This window comes from Lagopus muta, chromosome 27, assembly GCF_023343835.1.
Source record: "Lagopus muta isolate bLagMut1 chromosome 27, bLagMut1 primary, whole genome shotgun sequence".
NCBI classification, from domain to species: Eukaryota; Metazoa; Chordata; class Aves; order Galliformes; family Phasianidae; genus Lagopus; species Lagopus muta.
Window position 1 is genome coordinate 3,716,007 of NC_064459.1, and position 17,233 is coordinate 3,733,239.

At 54.3% G+C, this 17,233-nt stretch overlaps 1 protein-coding gene across 2 annotated transcripts in view; it reads left to right on the forward strand.

Annotated features, from left to right (window-relative positions):
- Positions 1 to 17,233, forward strand: part of PEBP4 (phosphatidylethanolamine binding protein 4) — a 54,375-nt gene that overhangs the window by 9,244 nt on the left and 27,898 nt on the right. The window contains exons 2-3 of one of the 2 annotated variants that reach the window (XM_048928176.1): positions 11,343 to 11,583; positions 12,766 to 12,864. In XM_048928176.1, the coding sequence (XP_048784133.1) occupies positions 11,461 to 11,583; positions 12,766 to 12,864 (222 nt within the window). In that variant the 5' untranslated portion in view covers positions 11,343 to 11,460. The remainder of the gene's footprint in view (positions 1 to 11,342; positions 11,584 to 12,765; positions 12,865 to 17,233) is intronic. The other variant, XM_048928175.1, reaches the window with a different exon arrangement.

Consider the following 17,233-nt stretch of genomic DNA (forward strand, 5'->3'; position numbering starts at 1 on the left):
ACTGTGTGCAGCTGGGTTATTTTTATTCCTTATGTGTGTTTTCTTAAAGGTGGGGGAAGAAGAGGGGAAAAAAAAAAAAAGAAAGGAAGAAACCACCTCTAAATGCACTTTTTTTAAAGAAAAAAAAGAAACTTCCATTAAAAATTCCCTCCTGAACGTTTCTGAGCCATAGAAATGAGGCGAATCGGTGAGGGGAGAGGGGGAGGAAGGCGTTCTGGGGCAAGGAGTAAGTTTATAACAATTTTTCTCTTAACTGGAGCAGTTAGCTGCGGCGCGAGCCATTCATCTCCTGATTTAATAACTCACTCTCCTGCACGGAGACGGGGCATTACAGCCCTGGATATTGCTTTTCTTGGTATCAAGTATCAAAGATGAATCCGCATTTTCTAATAAAATACATTTTCATTGTAATTGAAATAACAATTTTCTGCTCCTTCTTTCTTCCCTTCCTTTTGGGTTCTAGAGCTCTCCTTCCCCCATGCTCCCATTCCTGCCATGGCAATCGTATTTTTCCCCCTAAAGAAGTGCAGGTTTTGGTGCTGGCTGCGGGGTGAAGTGAGGCTGATTCCCTCTTCACCCGAATTATTGATCAAACATTACATGCATACCATATTTTGTGGGGTTCATGTCCTTAAAAACTTCTCTGCATCTGTCCATCCTTGACTTGTGCTACAGGGACCCAGCTGCTGTTTTTAGGACACATAGGGGTGAAGGAGACCCTTATATGGTGATGGGCACCCATATAGTGGTACCCATATGGTGATGGGGACCCATATGACATTAGGGACCCATATGGCAGAGTGGGTTCATGTGGTTATAGGGTCCATATGGTGGTGGGGACCTGCATGATGATGGGAATCCATCCAGTGTCAGGCATCCGGATGGCAATGGGGACCCACGTGGTGACAGACAACCATGGAGTGATGGAGATCTATATGGCGATGGAGACCCATGTGGTCATGGGGATGCATTCAGTGATGGAGACCCACGTGGCGATGAGGACCTGAGTGGTTGTAGGCACCCAGGTGGTTGTGGGGACCCATACAGCAATGGGGACCCATGGGGCGAAGGGGACCCATACAGTGATGGAGGCCCTTGTGGTGACGGGGCCTCGTGGGGTTATAGGGGACCCTGTGGTGATGATTGCTTTCCTGTGGCAGCGAAGGTCTGGAGTTTGGAAGAGCAATGCTGGGATATTTCCTGGTGCAACGCACTGCTGCTGTGCTCTGCACGTCCATCTCAGCCCTGGGACACACCAGGAGGGAAGGGCGCAATTAAAACCCCACCGACACGTGCGAAAAGCGACAGCCTCCAAACAGCACAAGGAATCGGGATGAAAGGCGAGCTCCAGCTCTGGCACAACCCTAGGAAAGGATCCATCAGCACGCCGCGTCGTCCTGGGATTTCAAACCACGCCAATGAAATTTGGCCGCTTCATTTCATTCGCTGTCAATCAGCCTCGCTGCTACCGACGGCTTCCTCCCCGTTTCAGATCCCGCGTTTCTGTTGGCGCTGCCCGAAGCTCGCTGCATCCCAGCCAGGCAGCCCTCATCGCCGAGCGATTAAATCATCATCAGAGCGGAGAGACGGCGCTTCTCAGACATAATAGTGAAAAAAGAGGGGGGTGGCTCCGGCTCCGCTTCCATCCCAGCTCCGGCAGCGCGTTCCTGAGATCTTCTCCAGCTTCACACAGCGCTTTGGGTTTCCTATGGCATTTGTTGGGGTTTTGGTGCTGCCTCCCCGCCGGTAAAATCTAGTGCTTCAATAACAGAGCTGCAAAGAGGGACGGGGAGGGATCGTGGTGCCACTGGGGGTTGCGATGTGCGGCGTTTCCTGCCCTGGATTTGGCCCTTTGTAGATTAGAAGTGTGCCAGCACTGCGTCCCCAGCTCAAGTGAGCCCACGTTGGGTTCAGGTCCCGATTCGGGGTGCGAAGGTGAACCTGGGGGCCACGGGGTGATGGGGACAGGGTTGTTTGTATGGGAAAACGGCATAAAAAAGAAGTTGTTGGTTCTCACACGGCAGCCAAGTGGGGCAGCAAAGGGCCGGGCGAGCGAAGGCTTTTTAATTTCAGAAATGTCACTGAGTCACGAATGAGTCATAATTATAATGGGAGACATTTCCAACCCGGTGCCTGACTCGGAGACGTCTTCCAGGGATGTGAAGCTGTTTGTAACGGCCTGGCCGTGCCTGGAGAGGTGATAGGGGTTGCGTTAATGCCCCCATTGGGTGGCAGGTGTGTGCGAGTGGGGCTCCTGCCCCTGTCTGCGGTGCGGGGCAGAGCGCCATGGGGGTGGCAGGGGGAGCTCCGAGCATCACCGCTCCTCCTCCTCCTCCTCCTCCTCCTCCTCCAACGCATTTCCACCACTCACATCAGCGCGCAGCCCCAGTTCATTAAGCAGAATGGGTAGGAGCTAAATTAAAGAGCCAGTCTGACCAGTTTGGGGCTCCCGTGCCAAGTGGGTCCTCAGCGTCAGGGAGAAATCCGCCCTCGCCTGGTCGGCGTGAAATATTCCTGAGCCGCGAACACCTTGGGCTGATCTGCTTTTCCATAAATAAACTTGTCGGGAGATATTTGGAGATGGGCCCTGAGCCTGGAGCAGCTCCCAAAAATGCGCCGCTGTTTGGGCTCGAGGGGCGGCTTTGGGAATGCTCTGAGCTCACTGTTGGTGTGAGGGGGGGGTTCTCCCCCTGCTGGGCTCCCCAAGCCCCCATGTATCCCAAGGGCTGCTCCAGTGGGGTGGCACAGCTTGGGCACAGGTTGTAGGGTCATATAGGGGCTGATGCAGAGGTACTGGCTGTGGGGTCATATAGGGGCTGATATAGGGGCATTGGCTGTGGGGTCATATAGGGGCTGATGTAGGGGTATTGGCTGTGGGGTCATATAGGGGCTGATATAGGGGCATTGGCTGTGGGGTCACATAGGGGCTGATGTAGGGGTATTGGCTATGGGGTCATATAGGGGCTGATGTAGGGGCATTGGCTATGGGGCCATATAGAGGCTGATGTAGGGGCATTGGCTATGGGGCCATATAGAGGCTGATGTAGGGGCATTGGCTATGGGGTCATATAGGGGCTGATGTAGGGGTACTGGCTGTGGGGTCATATAGGGGCTGACACAAGGGCATTTTTGGAAGTGACTGCTTTGGGCTGTTTCCAAAGGTGGTGGTCTACTTTGTTGCTTGGGTTGGTACCATGCATGCTTGGTGTTTGAGATGCTTGCAAGAAGCAGAGTGAAGCCTTTGCTGTTGGAACCCTATGGGGCACTATGGGGCCCTATAGAACCCTATGGGGCGCTGTGGGGTGCAGGCATGGAGTACGCAGAGGCAGCAGTGCTGATCCTCACCTACTCCTTGAACCCTTTGCATGCATGGTGCCCCTCGCCCAACCTCAGCAAGACGAGTTGCTCCCCATTAGGAAAAAAGGAACAGAAAGTGGTAGAATCATAGGAAATGGTATTTCTTTATTTCCAGCTGGGGAAATGGAGCAGGAGAGCCGTGAGGCTGTTTGCAGCTCCGCAGGGAGGTGAGGATCCATCCCCTCTCCTCCCGCAGGGACCGAGCGCTCCGTGCTCGTCCGCCGCACGCTGATGGCTTGTGACAAGGACAGGATTGCTCCTTTGGTGAGCGCACACACTCCCAAAAACCCTCACAGTCCCTCACCCTCTGCTTCCCCTTCTTCTCCATCAATTTCCAACCTCGCGCCGAGCGCGGACACGGGAGAGGAGCCTAATCCGACCCGTAAACTCTGTCACATCCTCATTAATTTGCCCATGTCTCCCGCTGTAGCCTGAGGGCACCGTCACTTTCGCAGCGCCACAACGGCTTCATTTTGACAGCTGCAGGAAAGGTGAGCAGCACGGAGCTGCACCACCCTGCACCCCGCTGGGCGGCTCTGGGACGGCGCCACCCCTCTCGGGGACCCTGAGCCCTGAGATGCTTTTCATCTCGGCGCTGCTTTTCTTTTCTCATTTTCTTTCCGCCCCTATTTCTGCTGATTTTGCACGTTTCGTAGCTCAAACTCCCAGAGTGGATCCTGCTCTATCCCAGGAGCTCCGCTGGCCTATTCTAATGCAAATGCACGCTGGTTGATAATCTAATGTTGAGTGGATTATTTCTCCCCCAGATGAGCTGCTTTAAGGCAGAATTTTTCTTTCAGCATGTTGAGCTGAAGGAAAAAAAGCAGCACCACAAAGAAGCCCACCTTGAACGGGGGCTTTGTTGCCTGAGATCTGTGCTCTCCTCCCCTTCCCTCACACGATGAAATCCAACCTTCCGCCGCCTTCATTGCATCACCAAGTGTTTGTATTGCAATTAAAGCCAGGGGGCAACGCGGAGGAATCAATCAGAAGGGTCCTGGCTTTGCGGTAGCACTCTGCATCCCACCCAAAAATCGGTGTCTGCTGTGCTGCAAAGCCAGCATCCCGCTGGGCAGTGTTTTGGGTGCCGGCTCCTCCATGCGCACCACGTCTTTCCTGCTTTACTCTCACCTCCAGCGTCCATTCCTGGCTGAAATGCACTCAGCCCCGAACTGTCCTGCTTCGCTCTGTCCCCCTTTCTCCTACAAACATCCCCGCTGAGTTGCAGCATCGCTGCTGGATTCCCGACCTCATCATCCCCACCCGGTGTCGAAATCCGCGCTGAGCGTTGCCAGGAATGGGAGCAGCCCCGCCACGCCTGCACCGGCTCTGTGCTGGAATTTGGGGCTGTTTTTGGGGCTCAGATCAGGCTGGGCCACACTTGGCCATCAGCTGTTGCTCAACGGCAGCAGGGTGGAGAGGGCATGGATGGAAACGTGCGGAGCCGCTGGGGAGGGAGGAATAAGGGTTCGGCTGCAGGGTGCCGGCACCCGTCCCCATCCCCATACTGGGGCGCTTTGCACGTGGGGTGAATCCTCAGCCCCGCACCACGCTCCTGAAAAGAATCCTAGAGCAACCCCACCAAAACAAACCCTTCCTCGGCACGTGCGGCTCTTTCCCCTGGGAGAGACTGATATAGAGAGTGGAGCACACGTGACAGATGTTAATCGCATCGTTTAATGCTTCTCCTGGAAGGCATTCGTGTGCAGGGATGGGTACCGACCCAGGGCTTTTGTTTCTGCTCCTGCAACGCGCCCTCGGTGCCGCGCACAGCGCTGGGATGTGCCCCAGGATTTGCACAGAGGTGTTAATTGCAGCGTGATCAATCACTGATCGATTAACTGAGGTTCCTGATGCTGGCGGCGTGGATCTGCCCGTTGCTAGAATGCGCACCAGAAACATAAAGGAAGCAGGGAGAGGGGAGGGCCCTGAGCCTCCTGGTGTGTAAAGAGGGGGAAACTGCACCCAAAGCTTTCCCTCCTGCATGCAGGATGGCAGAGGGGAGAAGTGCGACGTGGGCACCGAGCCTTAGGGGCGAGCGCCTTCACTCCTGGGAAATAAGGGGGAGGAACAGAGAAAGCTGTTTGCTCTGGGTTTGGAAAAATGCCGTTTTCCACGCTCCCCCCTCGCTGACCGGGGTGGCAGCAGGCCGCACAGCGAGGCTGCAGCTCCCTAAAAGTCACCGACTTATTGCCTAATAGATTTCCCAGTCATGAAGTCCCCGCGCTCCATATGTACCCAAATCAAAGCAATTACAGATTTAAATGAAGCTGGAATCCGCCGTGCAGAAAATGCTTGTTTTAGCGTGAGATTGGGCAGAGGTGAGCGACCTGCAGCACCCCTGGTAATGAAAGCTCTTCACAGCTTGCAGTGTTTCACCGGCCGGTAATTGCTGCAGGCTGCGATATGGATCTGGCTGCGTTAATGATGCACTGTTCCTTTTCCTAGGATTCATTTAAGCTTCCCGGTTTTTTTTTTGCTTTTTTTTTTTTCGGGGATTTGAAAGCAACGAGGCAGCGTGGAAATTAACGCATTAAGGAGGACGTTTTTATCACTTAAAATATTATTTGAAGCTTTGGGGTATTGATTAACAAAGCGATCGGGGCTGGTGTCGGCGTGCTGGAGATGGATGCGCTGTGACACGGGCACCCGTCGCTCCCGGCCAGGCTGCATCCATAGGGTTTGTGTTTGATTTGGCGTGACAAGATGGAGATATTAGGACAAAACATACATTAGATGGGGAAAAAAAAAAAAAAGAGTTTGTATGGGAGTGAAAATCCTATTAACTTCCATGTGAAAACCACATCCAAGAGACAGTTGGCTTCTGTTGTGAGTTTATTATTAAATATTTTACTAGGGAGGGAAGTTCTGAGCTGAGCAGCTCTCCTCTCCTGTTTCTGGCATGGAGTTGTTTCCAAACCCTTTTTGCCAAAGCTGCTCATTGCGTTGGATCAGCGGGGGGTGGTGGAACGTCGGGGTGGGATTTCGGAGAACCACGGGAGCACTGAGGTTGGAAAAGAGCGCTGAGATCATTGGGTCCAAGCGTCAACCCATCACCACCTCACCCGCACAATCCAGAACCATTAAGGATGGAAAAGAGCTCCTAAGAGCGCCGCGTCCAACCCCAACATCCCATCCGTACCCGTAGGATCACTGAGGTTGGAAAGACCTCAAAGGTCACCACATCCAGCCACCAACCCATCCCCACCGTGCCACCAAACCGGGTCGCTTTGGGGCGCCTGCAGCGCTTTGGGACACCACGAGCGCGTTCCCAAAGAAGCTCCCGCGCTGGATGCTCTGCTCTCATCCTTCATCCTCCTGCAATCTCCCGTCGCTCCCCAGGGGCTCCGGCATTAATTTCTTCCCTTGACCCCGGGGCCGGCGGCGAGGCGAGGTCAGGCAGTGGGGAGCAGAGAGGACGGCAGCAAATGATAAGGAGCCGCGGGCGCATCGGTGCTGCGACGCCTCGGAAATGGCATTTCCAGCTCGCTTAATCGCCCGGTCGCAGAGAAAAGCTGAGATTCAATTACCGGCCCCCGCGGCCCCCAGCACCCCCGTCCTCCCTCACGGCCCCGGGGGCGGTGGGGGTCCGTGGGGGTCAGAGCCGGGGGTCAAGGTGTGCAGGGGAATGAGAAGCGAGGAGCCGGCGGAGCACCAGGCACTTTCCATTTAGAAGAGTCAGAATTCAATCCGGAAAATAACGCAGCACTCCTTGTTTAATTTCCCCCCGGTACTTTGTGTGCTCGTGGGATTTTAATGCTATTAATTATTGTTGAATTTGTGCTAGTTTTTTTTTCCAATTCCTTTGCACCATCGTGTTATTTTATTGGGGAAGGCAGCAATGCTTTGCATCTCATCACATCCCCTCCTATCCCATCCTCTCCCATCCCATCCCGTCCCACCCCATCCCATCCCATCCCATCCCATCCCATCCCATCCCATCTCATCCCATCCCATCCCATCCCATCCCATCTCCATCTCCATCTCCATCTCCATCCCATCCCATCCCATCCCCTCCCATCCCATCCCATCCCATCCCATCCCATCCCATCCCATCCCATCCCATCCCATCCCATCTCATCCCATCTCCATCTCCATCCCATCCCATCCCATCCCATCCCATCCCATCCCATCCCATCCCATCCCCTCCCCTCCCATCCCATCCCATCCCATCCCATCCCATCCCATCCTATCTCCATCTCCATCCCATCTCCATCTCCATCTCCATCCCATCCCATCCCATCCCATCCCCTCCCATCCCATCCTCATCCTCCTTCATCCTTTATTTTGTTTCTTTTTCAAATCTCTGGTTTCCCAGCACCAGAACCCAATCTGTCACTTTAGTCACCAAGTTCTCTTTGCCCGGTGAAGGGCTCTCCTCACTGTCATCTCAGAGCCTCTGTGGGATGCTCGTGTGCCCGTGCCAGCATCCCAGTGCGCTCCCCCCAGCTGCACTTTGCCAGATAATGAGAGCGAGTTTAGAAACTTAAAGCCTCTTCCTTGCACGCTGGTGAGTGACACAAATGGAGTTCATATTTAATCATCTGTTAACTCGTTGTCTATTATAGCTCTTTAATAGCACCATAGATATTCTTAATGAAGCATGATTTAAGGTATTTACAGCTCCAGGACCGACAGACATCACTCACAGTGTGCAGGTAATGAGGCGTAAAACAGCTCTGGAAACCGTAAAAATGGGAGAGAGAGAGGGAGAGAGAGAGAAAGCGGGCGAGGAGCTGGAGCTGAATTGTTCCGGGGTTTGTTTTAAAATGTTTAGGCATTTAAAGTCATTTCAGCTTCCCGAGGTGTCTGATGGCAGCGGGTGCAGCGGCTCCCAGATCCGCGACCCCGACCTCGATGCTGGCGGTGGGGGCGGCAGCGCTTCGGCTCTGTCCCACCGCACAAAAAACGCAGCGGGAAAGGGGAAAACGCCGCTGTGGGGTCTGCCGAGATGCGGCTGTTTGCTTTTTGGCCGACCCAATGGCAGGCGTGCAGCAGCGAGGCGCTGGACCTTCCTTTTGCTCGTCAGATGTCACCCCGTGCAATGCTCCCCGGCAAAACAATCCTCACACACACGGAGCGCATAAAAACCCACCCGGACCCGAGCCAAGGTTTGCAAAATAATTTGTGACGGAGGTGCCATTTTGCATCAAAATATTGTGCAGCAAATGTCAAACGCCACCAGCCCATGTGTCCCCACGTGTGACGGTAATTGGGGTGGACAGCTGAGCTCTGCCACCTCCTCCTTGCGTGGTGATCCCGGCGCGGCCGGTCCCGAGCAATGGCCAGCGTCCCGGCTCCGAGATGGGGATGCTCGTTAGCAAAGAGCTCATTAGCTTGCTTCCCATCACGGTGTGAATAAATAGATATGGGAGAAGTGGGGACGGAGCACGCAGGGAATGGGTGGCACGGCGTGCTTCAGTTTGTGCTTTTAGTTTGGGCGGTGGATTTATCCCCCGGATGGAGAAGGGGCAGCGGTGGGGTTGCAGTGCTCCCACTGCTGACTCCTCGCTTTGCGACTGCGTCCCGCGCTGATGGCGATGTGGATGGAGCTCGGTTTTGGGGAAGCCATTGCTCTGGGGTCTGTGAACAAGGGGGGACGGCACGCTGCTCCGCTCCCTCCCAGAAATGTGCACCAGCTGCACGAGCATCTCCCAGCTCTGCTGCGAACGGATCTGTTCCTATGGAGCGTGCGCCCCGTGGAAGTTCACCCTTTTTTTTGCATTGCTGCACCACGAGTGCAGGACGTCTCCACAGGAAACAAGCTGCTCTCCTTTTGGAGCAAATCACCCATTTCCCAACCCATCCCAAGGGCCTCCATTGGGGAATAAGCCTTACAAATCGACGCGCTCACCATAACGACCCCGCATTAATCCCTTATTATCCGGACATCGGGCTGCATAAATATTTGGCTGCCTCAGCTCCCCGGGGAGCTGGGGGGGCAAAGCCTGTTAGAAAGTCAATGAAGTTCCCTTGGGCAGTGCGGGGCGGGGGGGGGGGGATGAGATGCTTTGGGTCAAGCGCTGAGATTGTGCCACATGTCCCCTTGGGCAAGTCCTGCTGAGGAGGGTTAATATTGCTGACCTATTTTGCACGGGGAAAGCAGAGAGGCTCTGGTTTCAATTAGAAAGGTAAAAACCACCTCGAAACGCTGCTCCCACAGCACCCAACTCGGCTGCAAACAGTTTTTTCGCCTTCCTCACCCCCCCGTTAGCCACGGGAGAAGGAGCTAGAATCTCTCCTTGGCGAAGCATCAGCAGCAGAATTGCTAACTACGTGCCCGTTATAGAAACTTTTTAGTACTGGGGACGAGCCAAGAAAAAAGCCCAGATTGACTCTGAGCTCTCAGCTGGCGCTCGTGGAGCTTCCACTGCGCAGGGGGAGCGGCAGCTCCGGCTCCTGCATGGCGTGCAGGCAGCATCCTGCACCCCGCATCCCATATCCTGCACCCCACATCCCATATCCTGCACCCTGCACCCCACATCCCATATCCTGCACCCCGCATCCCATATCCTGCACCCCACATCCCATATCCTGCACCCTGCACCCCACATCCCGAATTCCAAACTCTGCACCCCGCACCTCTCATCCCACGCCCTGCTTCCTGCACCCCGCACCTTGCAGCCCCTCACCCTGCGCCCCGCACCGATGCAGCTCCCTTCCCATCTGTGAGCTGCCGTGGGATGCATTTCCCCTCCCGTGCTGCAGTTGCATGCAGGGAGCTCTGCGCTGCTCGCTGTGCCACGGTCTGCATCCCGTGTGCTGTAAGCTGCTCAAAGTCAACCCAGCTGGGATGCTCCCAAGCCCAGCAAACCCCTTATTTGTGCCGAGCAGCACACATTGCACCATGACTTTGCTCATCACTTGCCTTGCTCCCTTGGAGACTGGCTTACCGAGGCCATCCAGGCCGGCACAGCCTGGATCCCATTGCAGCACACACTGCATCCTGCATCCCCATCCCCAAAACTCCACTTTGGCTGCTGGGGAAACGCCATCGCCAGCCCGGATCCGCATGTGTGCTGCTTCCATGCGTGCTCGTTTCCAAGGAAACTGCTCTCTCTACATGTGTGTGGCTTAGCACCCTGCGTGCTCTCCTTCGGATAAATCCTTAATTCCTGCACGGTTCCCTGTAATCCCGCTGCACAAATCCCCCTCTCCCACTCACATCCCACTCCCTGTGTTTCCCAACCTGTGGATGGTGGCAGAGGATCGGCTGCAGTGGGAGCTGCACGCTTTGCTGCAGTGATGCACGGCGCTGCTCTCTGCTCCCTTTGGGATGCACTGTAGGGTTTTGGGATGGCACCACGCTTTGGGTTTTTGGCCAGCCCCGTGCTGCAGGGCCGGGAGGGGCAGTTGAATAGAGAGCGCTTTGCAAGGAGTTATTTCTAATGTTGGAACCCCAAACAGCTTTTGGTTGCCTTGGCAAAATTAGCAAAGTGTGGCATTTTCTAAAAGCGGATTTTGGGGTGGAGATCTCCTTCCCTCCTCCCCAAAACCCCCGGAGCAGTGACACCGCTCAGCGTCACCCAGCGCCAGCAGCCAAAGCGGTGAGCCCACGGTGGGGAGGATTGCAGGGTTGGGAAACCAACCCCAGCACTGCTGTGCCGTGGGGCTGCAGCAGCAAAACCCCATCTCTGTGCACAGCGCAGCCCTGGCGCTCAGTGGGGCCGCACAGGGCGCTGCTCCCTGCGCCCAGCAGGGCAAGAAAACCCCCCTCATCCTCACGGCTCCGCTGCTCCCAGTGGGATCCACGCTTGGGGCCGACCCGGCGCCCATCCCCGCGGGGCTCTGCCCTGCTCCGCGTGCACAGCACCTTTCTAGGCCACAATCTGTACCCAATCGCGAGCCTGCTGCTAACTCCGCTTGCACTCTATTCTCGTGTTTGCTGTTATTTTTTAACACTTGTTTTATTTTTTTTTCCTCCTTTTTTTTTTTTAATTTTTTAATTTTTTTTTTAATTTTTTTTTTTTTTTTTTGCATAAAAGCGCTACCCTCTCCCCAGAGCCTGCCTGCAGCGAAGGCATGGTCTGTACAACTGCAATTATTTCGAAGAACAGATGGAGCGAGGAGCAGAAAGTCTGTTAATAGTAATAGAAATGCTACATGTTAACCTGGACAGCACACGATGACAGTCCCATGACTACACGTTCTGTTCCCACCAGCTGGGCTCCGAAGGAGAAACGAGAGCTTCAGAAGCGCCGCGCTCAGCGCTGCACCCTCCCTAAAGTTAGAGCTCAAATTCCTTCACACTTGCCGAGCGGGGTTTTGGGGTTGTTGGGCTTTTTTTCTCTCCCCCTTCTCCCTCCCCAATCCCTCCTCCTTCCCGTTTTCGGCACCGACACGAAAATATTTCCGCTCCTCCGCGATGCTCCAGGCGCCGCTGCAGCTGTGAGCGCCGTGTCCCCGTCTCCATCCCACAGTGACCCATTTTTTGGGGGGCGCGCATCTGCACGCTTGGCGTGAACCCGTTGCAAAGCGATTGCGGTGAACCGAGCTGGGATTAAGGCACGGCGCTTTGCTCTGGGGCAGGTTGCATCAGCGCAGGATTGCAAGCTCTTGGCTCAGTGGGTCTAAATCCACGATTTGCTGTTGGAATGGCTCCTTTGGTGGCGACGGCGCTTTGTGTTTTGCACCGAGGGCCGAGCCGTGCGGGGCTTTGGGGGCACGGTGAGTGGGGGGCACCAGGAGCGTGGTTTGGGAACGGAGCGGAGGTGCTGTGTGCAGGGCTGCGATCCCACTGTGCAATCCCTGCCCGTTTCCCAAGGCACTGGGGGATTTAGATAGGGAGCTCTGGCTCCATGGATGAGAACTTGTGACTCAATCCTGCGGCGGTTCCCTGAAATCTCAGCCCCTAGAGGTTGCACCTGGAGGTCTCGTTAGGAGAGGCCTCTTCATCTGTCTGCTTGCAGGATAATCCCTCTCCTGAGGTCCTGCCAAATCCTTACAGATCAGATTTTCCTCCCACAAACCTCCAGAGGTCACTTCAAACCTGCAGGGCCCCAAATCCCTGCACTGGTGGCACCCCGGTGCTCTGGGTGCCCTCCTACAGGGACCAGCACACCCAAGGGTGCCCACAGCCGGGCATTGCTTTCAGGAAATGCGCTGGCATCCTATTACAGGAGAGCAGAAAGCCCTGTGCTGTGTTACAGGGCCGGGGGGAAATCCTGAGCGCATTTATTTGGATGCACACCCAAACACCCTTCTCCTTCCACAGAGCCCCTTTTGGAGACTTTGGGGCCATCGGGGTCCTGTGGGTCTGCGTGCCTCGCGTTCCCCTCCTTGTTGCTCCCCATGCCCCTCATTCTCCTGGCTCATGCATGCAGAGGAAAGGGTGACAAGCAGCCGTGCAGGGCAGGCTGCTCCTCGCTCACTCAACCCCATGCCCCCCATTTCTCTCCTCTCTCGCAGGGCAAGAAGTACGTGGTGATGCTGGTGGACCCCGACGCCCCCAGCAGAGCCGACCCCCGGCGCCGCTTCTGGAGGCATTGGCTGCTCACCGACGTCCCTGTGAGTGTCTGAGTGCCCCCAGGTGGGAGGGCGGCGACGGCCCCACGGCTGCACCCAGTGGGGCGCCGTTCATTGCAGGGGTGAAGCCCCAAGGGGGAGAAACGCAAACGGCGCTCGGTGCGCGGGGAGGGCAGCGCTTCCTGACACCGAACGCAGTGAGGCTGGGATTAAAATACTGCTGCTTTTTTTTTCCCCCCCTCTTTTCCTTTTCTTTTCCCACTCTTTCCTAAAGACACGCAGAAAAAAGATGCAGCATGCAGACTCCGCACCCACAGCTCTCCCTGCGCTCCATCTCGCGAGAGCTCTCGTCGTCAGCTTATTTTGGGAGAGGAAGGGGGGGAAAAAAAAAACACATCAGTTTTGGTGAAAATCTTGAAGGGGGGGGAAAAACCATCAGCTTTGGTGCAAAATCTCTCCTTTTCCCCAATCTTTGGTGCAGAATCCTCTATTTTCCCTTTGCGCCCAGCACCACGCAGCGGATGGGGGCCTTTCTGTCGCCACTTTGCTTCCTGAGGGCTTTGGGTGAATCCGTGCTCCCACTCCTCCTCTTATCTCCTAGAAGATGCGGCGTTTCAGCTCTGAATCAATCTAACTCGTAATCTGAAGTCTAATTAAGATATCAATTAATTTGCGGCGCGCATTTAGCAAGAAATATCTCGTCATTCTCTGCTATTATTCTCCAAAATTACTGCTGAGGGCTTTTTGTACAGATACCTTAATTAGGCTTTTTTTTATGGTTAATGGGAATATTGAGCAAATTAAAATTAGATATTAATATTTTCTGCGAATTTCATAATTGGCTGAAAAAAAAAAAAAAAAGAAAAAAAAAACAAGAAAAAAAACCCTGAACCGTAAAGCATGGGGAATAATTGCAGGGATTTATGCACAAGGCCTTTCTTTCCGTGATTTTTTTCTTATTTTTTTTATATGTAATCCTTCACAGAAGCCCTTCTGCATTTCTAACAACAGGGTCTTGGAAGTCTCTCATTAATTTTAATATTTACTAAACGCAAAAGAGAAAAAAAAGCTGGAGCTCTTGTTTTCCCTTCTGCACGCGGCTCCTTCCGAGGCGTTCGTTATTGCTAATTATTGTGGTTTTCTTGTCTTTTTTTCTTTTTTTTTGTCCCTTTTTTTTTCCATTTTTTTGAGCGCTCGATCGTTGGAGCAGAGATGGGGGGATTTACGGGTGGAAGGCGCTGCGTTTCTCTCGAGCAAATCAGGGCTGAGGTTGGAAATCTCCTCGGCAGGATGGGAGGAGGCAGCTCTGATAGCAGCACAGCGGGTCTGGGGGAGAAAAGGTGAATTTGGGGAATGGTTTCGCCGTCGCCCAGGGCTGCGTCTCCATCGGCCCCAGCTGCAGTTGTTCAGCTCCACTGCTGTGCTGTGGATGCAGGGACACAACGCCTTACATGCATTGTGCACACGTGCATAGAAGGACACCACGCTCATAGGGCATCTCTGCACCCACATCCATGGGCTCGCCATTGGGCATCCCTCCCTGGAGGCATCTTCCTCCCGTAGGCACGGAGCGGCCTTCCTGACACCCAGATTTGGGAGCCCTCCACTCAAACTACAACACCCCAACTCTCCACTGAGGCTGGGGGTCTGTTCTGATGTGGAACACCAACAAATAAAGAACAAAAAACCACAGCACTGGTTTGGGGTCGGTGTCCCGAAAGGCAGCGTTGGGGTTGGAGCTCCCCATCCCGCCGGCTCCCATCCGCTGCTCCCGGTCGCCAACGGCGGCGCCGCTCCGCTCGTCAGGCGCTGCGGAGATGCTTTCACTCCCATTCAAAATAATTTAAATAAAAACGTTGCTACAAAGTGGAATAATATCTTTTGATGAATGTTTTTAAAGCCCTTTAGGTTTTCATGGTAATTTGCAGTGTAAAATTATTTAGAGATAAGAGCCAAATTAGCTCTTATAGGCGGAGGTCGATATGTCCCGTTATCCGTGCAAGCAGTGTTTAAATATAATCAGCCTTTACTCTAATGCAGCATAATTGTTCATTTGAAATCGCCTTTTTTTTTTCTCTCTCTCTCTCTCTTTCTCTTTTTTTTTAAACTCCATTCAATGAGTCATTAAAATATTCAAAGGAGAATGCAGCGAGTTGGAAATGAATTTATCGCATCATCCCGCGTGCAACGCGGAGCATCAGGTAGCGATGCAGAGCCAGGGCCGGGCAGCAGAGCCACCCAGTAAACATGGATTGCCATTCCATGAGCAGCAAAGGAAGGCAGAAAATCCTGCCCAGGGGAAGGAGAGCGTTCCGGCTTTCCCCCCTCCTCGGGAGCTGCAGATTTGTGCTCCGCCGCAGCGTCGCCGCTTGAACTTTATTTTTATCCAAATATGTTTGTAGCAGAAAAGTCGTTATGGAAACGGGTGCTGGCAGCCACCAGACCCTGCGTTGAGATGGGGCGGAGCGGGGCTGGGCGCTGCCCCGGCCGTATCCTGATGGGGGGATCGTGGGGAAACTGAGGCACGGAGCAGAGTGGAGGTGGGCGCAGCGGTCGGGGCTGCGACGTCAGCCAGCGGGTTGGGAAAGGGCGATGGGAGCCGTTGGCCCCGCGCTTGGAGTTGGTTCCTGCCTCTGGGGAAGGTTGGGTTGGGTTGGTAGGGTGAGATGAGGGTCAGCACTGGGGTCACTGCGCCGCCATCGGTGCTGAACGTCCCAGTGCCACCACGGCCCCCTCCCGTGCCTGCGTTTGTCACCGCTCTGATAAACAGGTTCTGGGTTGCAAGTGTCACCATAGAAACAGGTGCTATCTTAAGCAAACAAGGGCTTTATTAACCTTAAAATTTGAGGGTTGTTTTTTTTCCCATATGACAACAGGCTGGGGAGGAGCCGCCGCGGGTTCTCACATCCCTGCACCCCAACAGGGTTCCCAGCCCTGTCCCCAACCCTGTCCCCAACCTGGAGGAAGAACCCAGAAGGAAACTTTTGTCCTTGCGCAGTGCCAGAACTGAGCTGATCCAGAGCGCCGTGGATGGAACCACGGCTGTGCTGGGGAACCAAGGGCTGTGGTGACTGGGGAGCACTGGGCAGAGCGGGGCGCAGTCGGCGTGGAGGCGAATTTGGGAGTGGGACTCAATGATCCTTAGGGGCCCTTTCCAACTGAGGGTGTTCTATGAGATGATTCTAAATAGAATAGTGGAAGGAGAAGCTTTTTGGTTGGGTTCTAGCAAAAAAAAAGTCTGCATATATATATATATATATAAACTAAATCAGGTTTTGGGTATGCGAGCTCTGCCTGCGGGAAGAGGTGGGTGTGGGAAAGCTGCCCCAGGGAGCTGCCAGCAGAGGAATGCTCCTCTGGGGAGAGGCAGAGCATCAGGGCTTGGAGCTGCGGGGACCGGCAGGATCCAATCCCAACCCCGACGCCGTCGCCGTTCCTGCCCCCATCGGCAGCAATGGGGATTTGATGGGCAGCGATGCAGTTGTTGGAGGAACAGCCAAATCTTTTGGCCCTCGTGGTGGTGATGGGGAATTTCAGGGCGGCGGCGCCGTTTCTGGGGCCTCGGCGTTGCTCCCCATTGGTTCCCATTGCAGCGATGGGGAATTGCAGAGCAGCAATCGCTGAGGTGCTGCTCCGCCTCTCCCAGGCTCATTCCACTCTACTTTTTGGTTATTAAACCCAGCAATTGAAAGGGGAAGAACAGAGAGAAATGCTGATTTAATGGATGACTTGGAATATTTGGTTCCCCAGTGCGAGTTTGCGTCACTGCCCTTTTAATGAAAGCCTTATTAATAATTATTAAAAAGGAAAAGAGCGACGAAAGCGGAAGGAAAAGAAAACCACGCAGAGGGTTTGCTGCTGGAGCTTGGTTTCTCTGTTGGGTTTTCTCCCTGGAGCCTCATTTTGGGGATGAGGTCAGGTGTTCACCAGCTCCAAAGTTGGGTGTCAACCTCTACTCACTGTCGCTCTGCAAGCAGATGGGCTTTAATTACTGCCACCATCAGCAAATATCGCAGGGAAAACGGCTTTGGGGCTCACTGTTGGAAAATCCAGCTTCGGCAGAGCCATGTAGGAATGGTGGATCTGGCTTATTTTAAAGCTTGAACTGTTTATATTACCTTTAAACATAGGCTTTAGTCAACAGCGGGAGTGACTGCAAGGCACAGTGCTGCCCAAAGGTCTGCCGGAACAAAGCGACAGCAGCCACTGCGTGCTGATGGAAAAACAGCACCGGAACACGATTGGCCCGAACCGCCAAAGAATGGAGCTGCTAATCTGTGTAATTTCCTGGGCACCGTGAGGGCAAAGTGCCGCCTTCCCGTTGCTGTGGGAAAAAGCAGAGCCTGCAGAGCTGCCTGCGGGGGAAAGCGTGTTTGCACAAGTGCCTGCGCTTGCACAAATGCACGCAGCT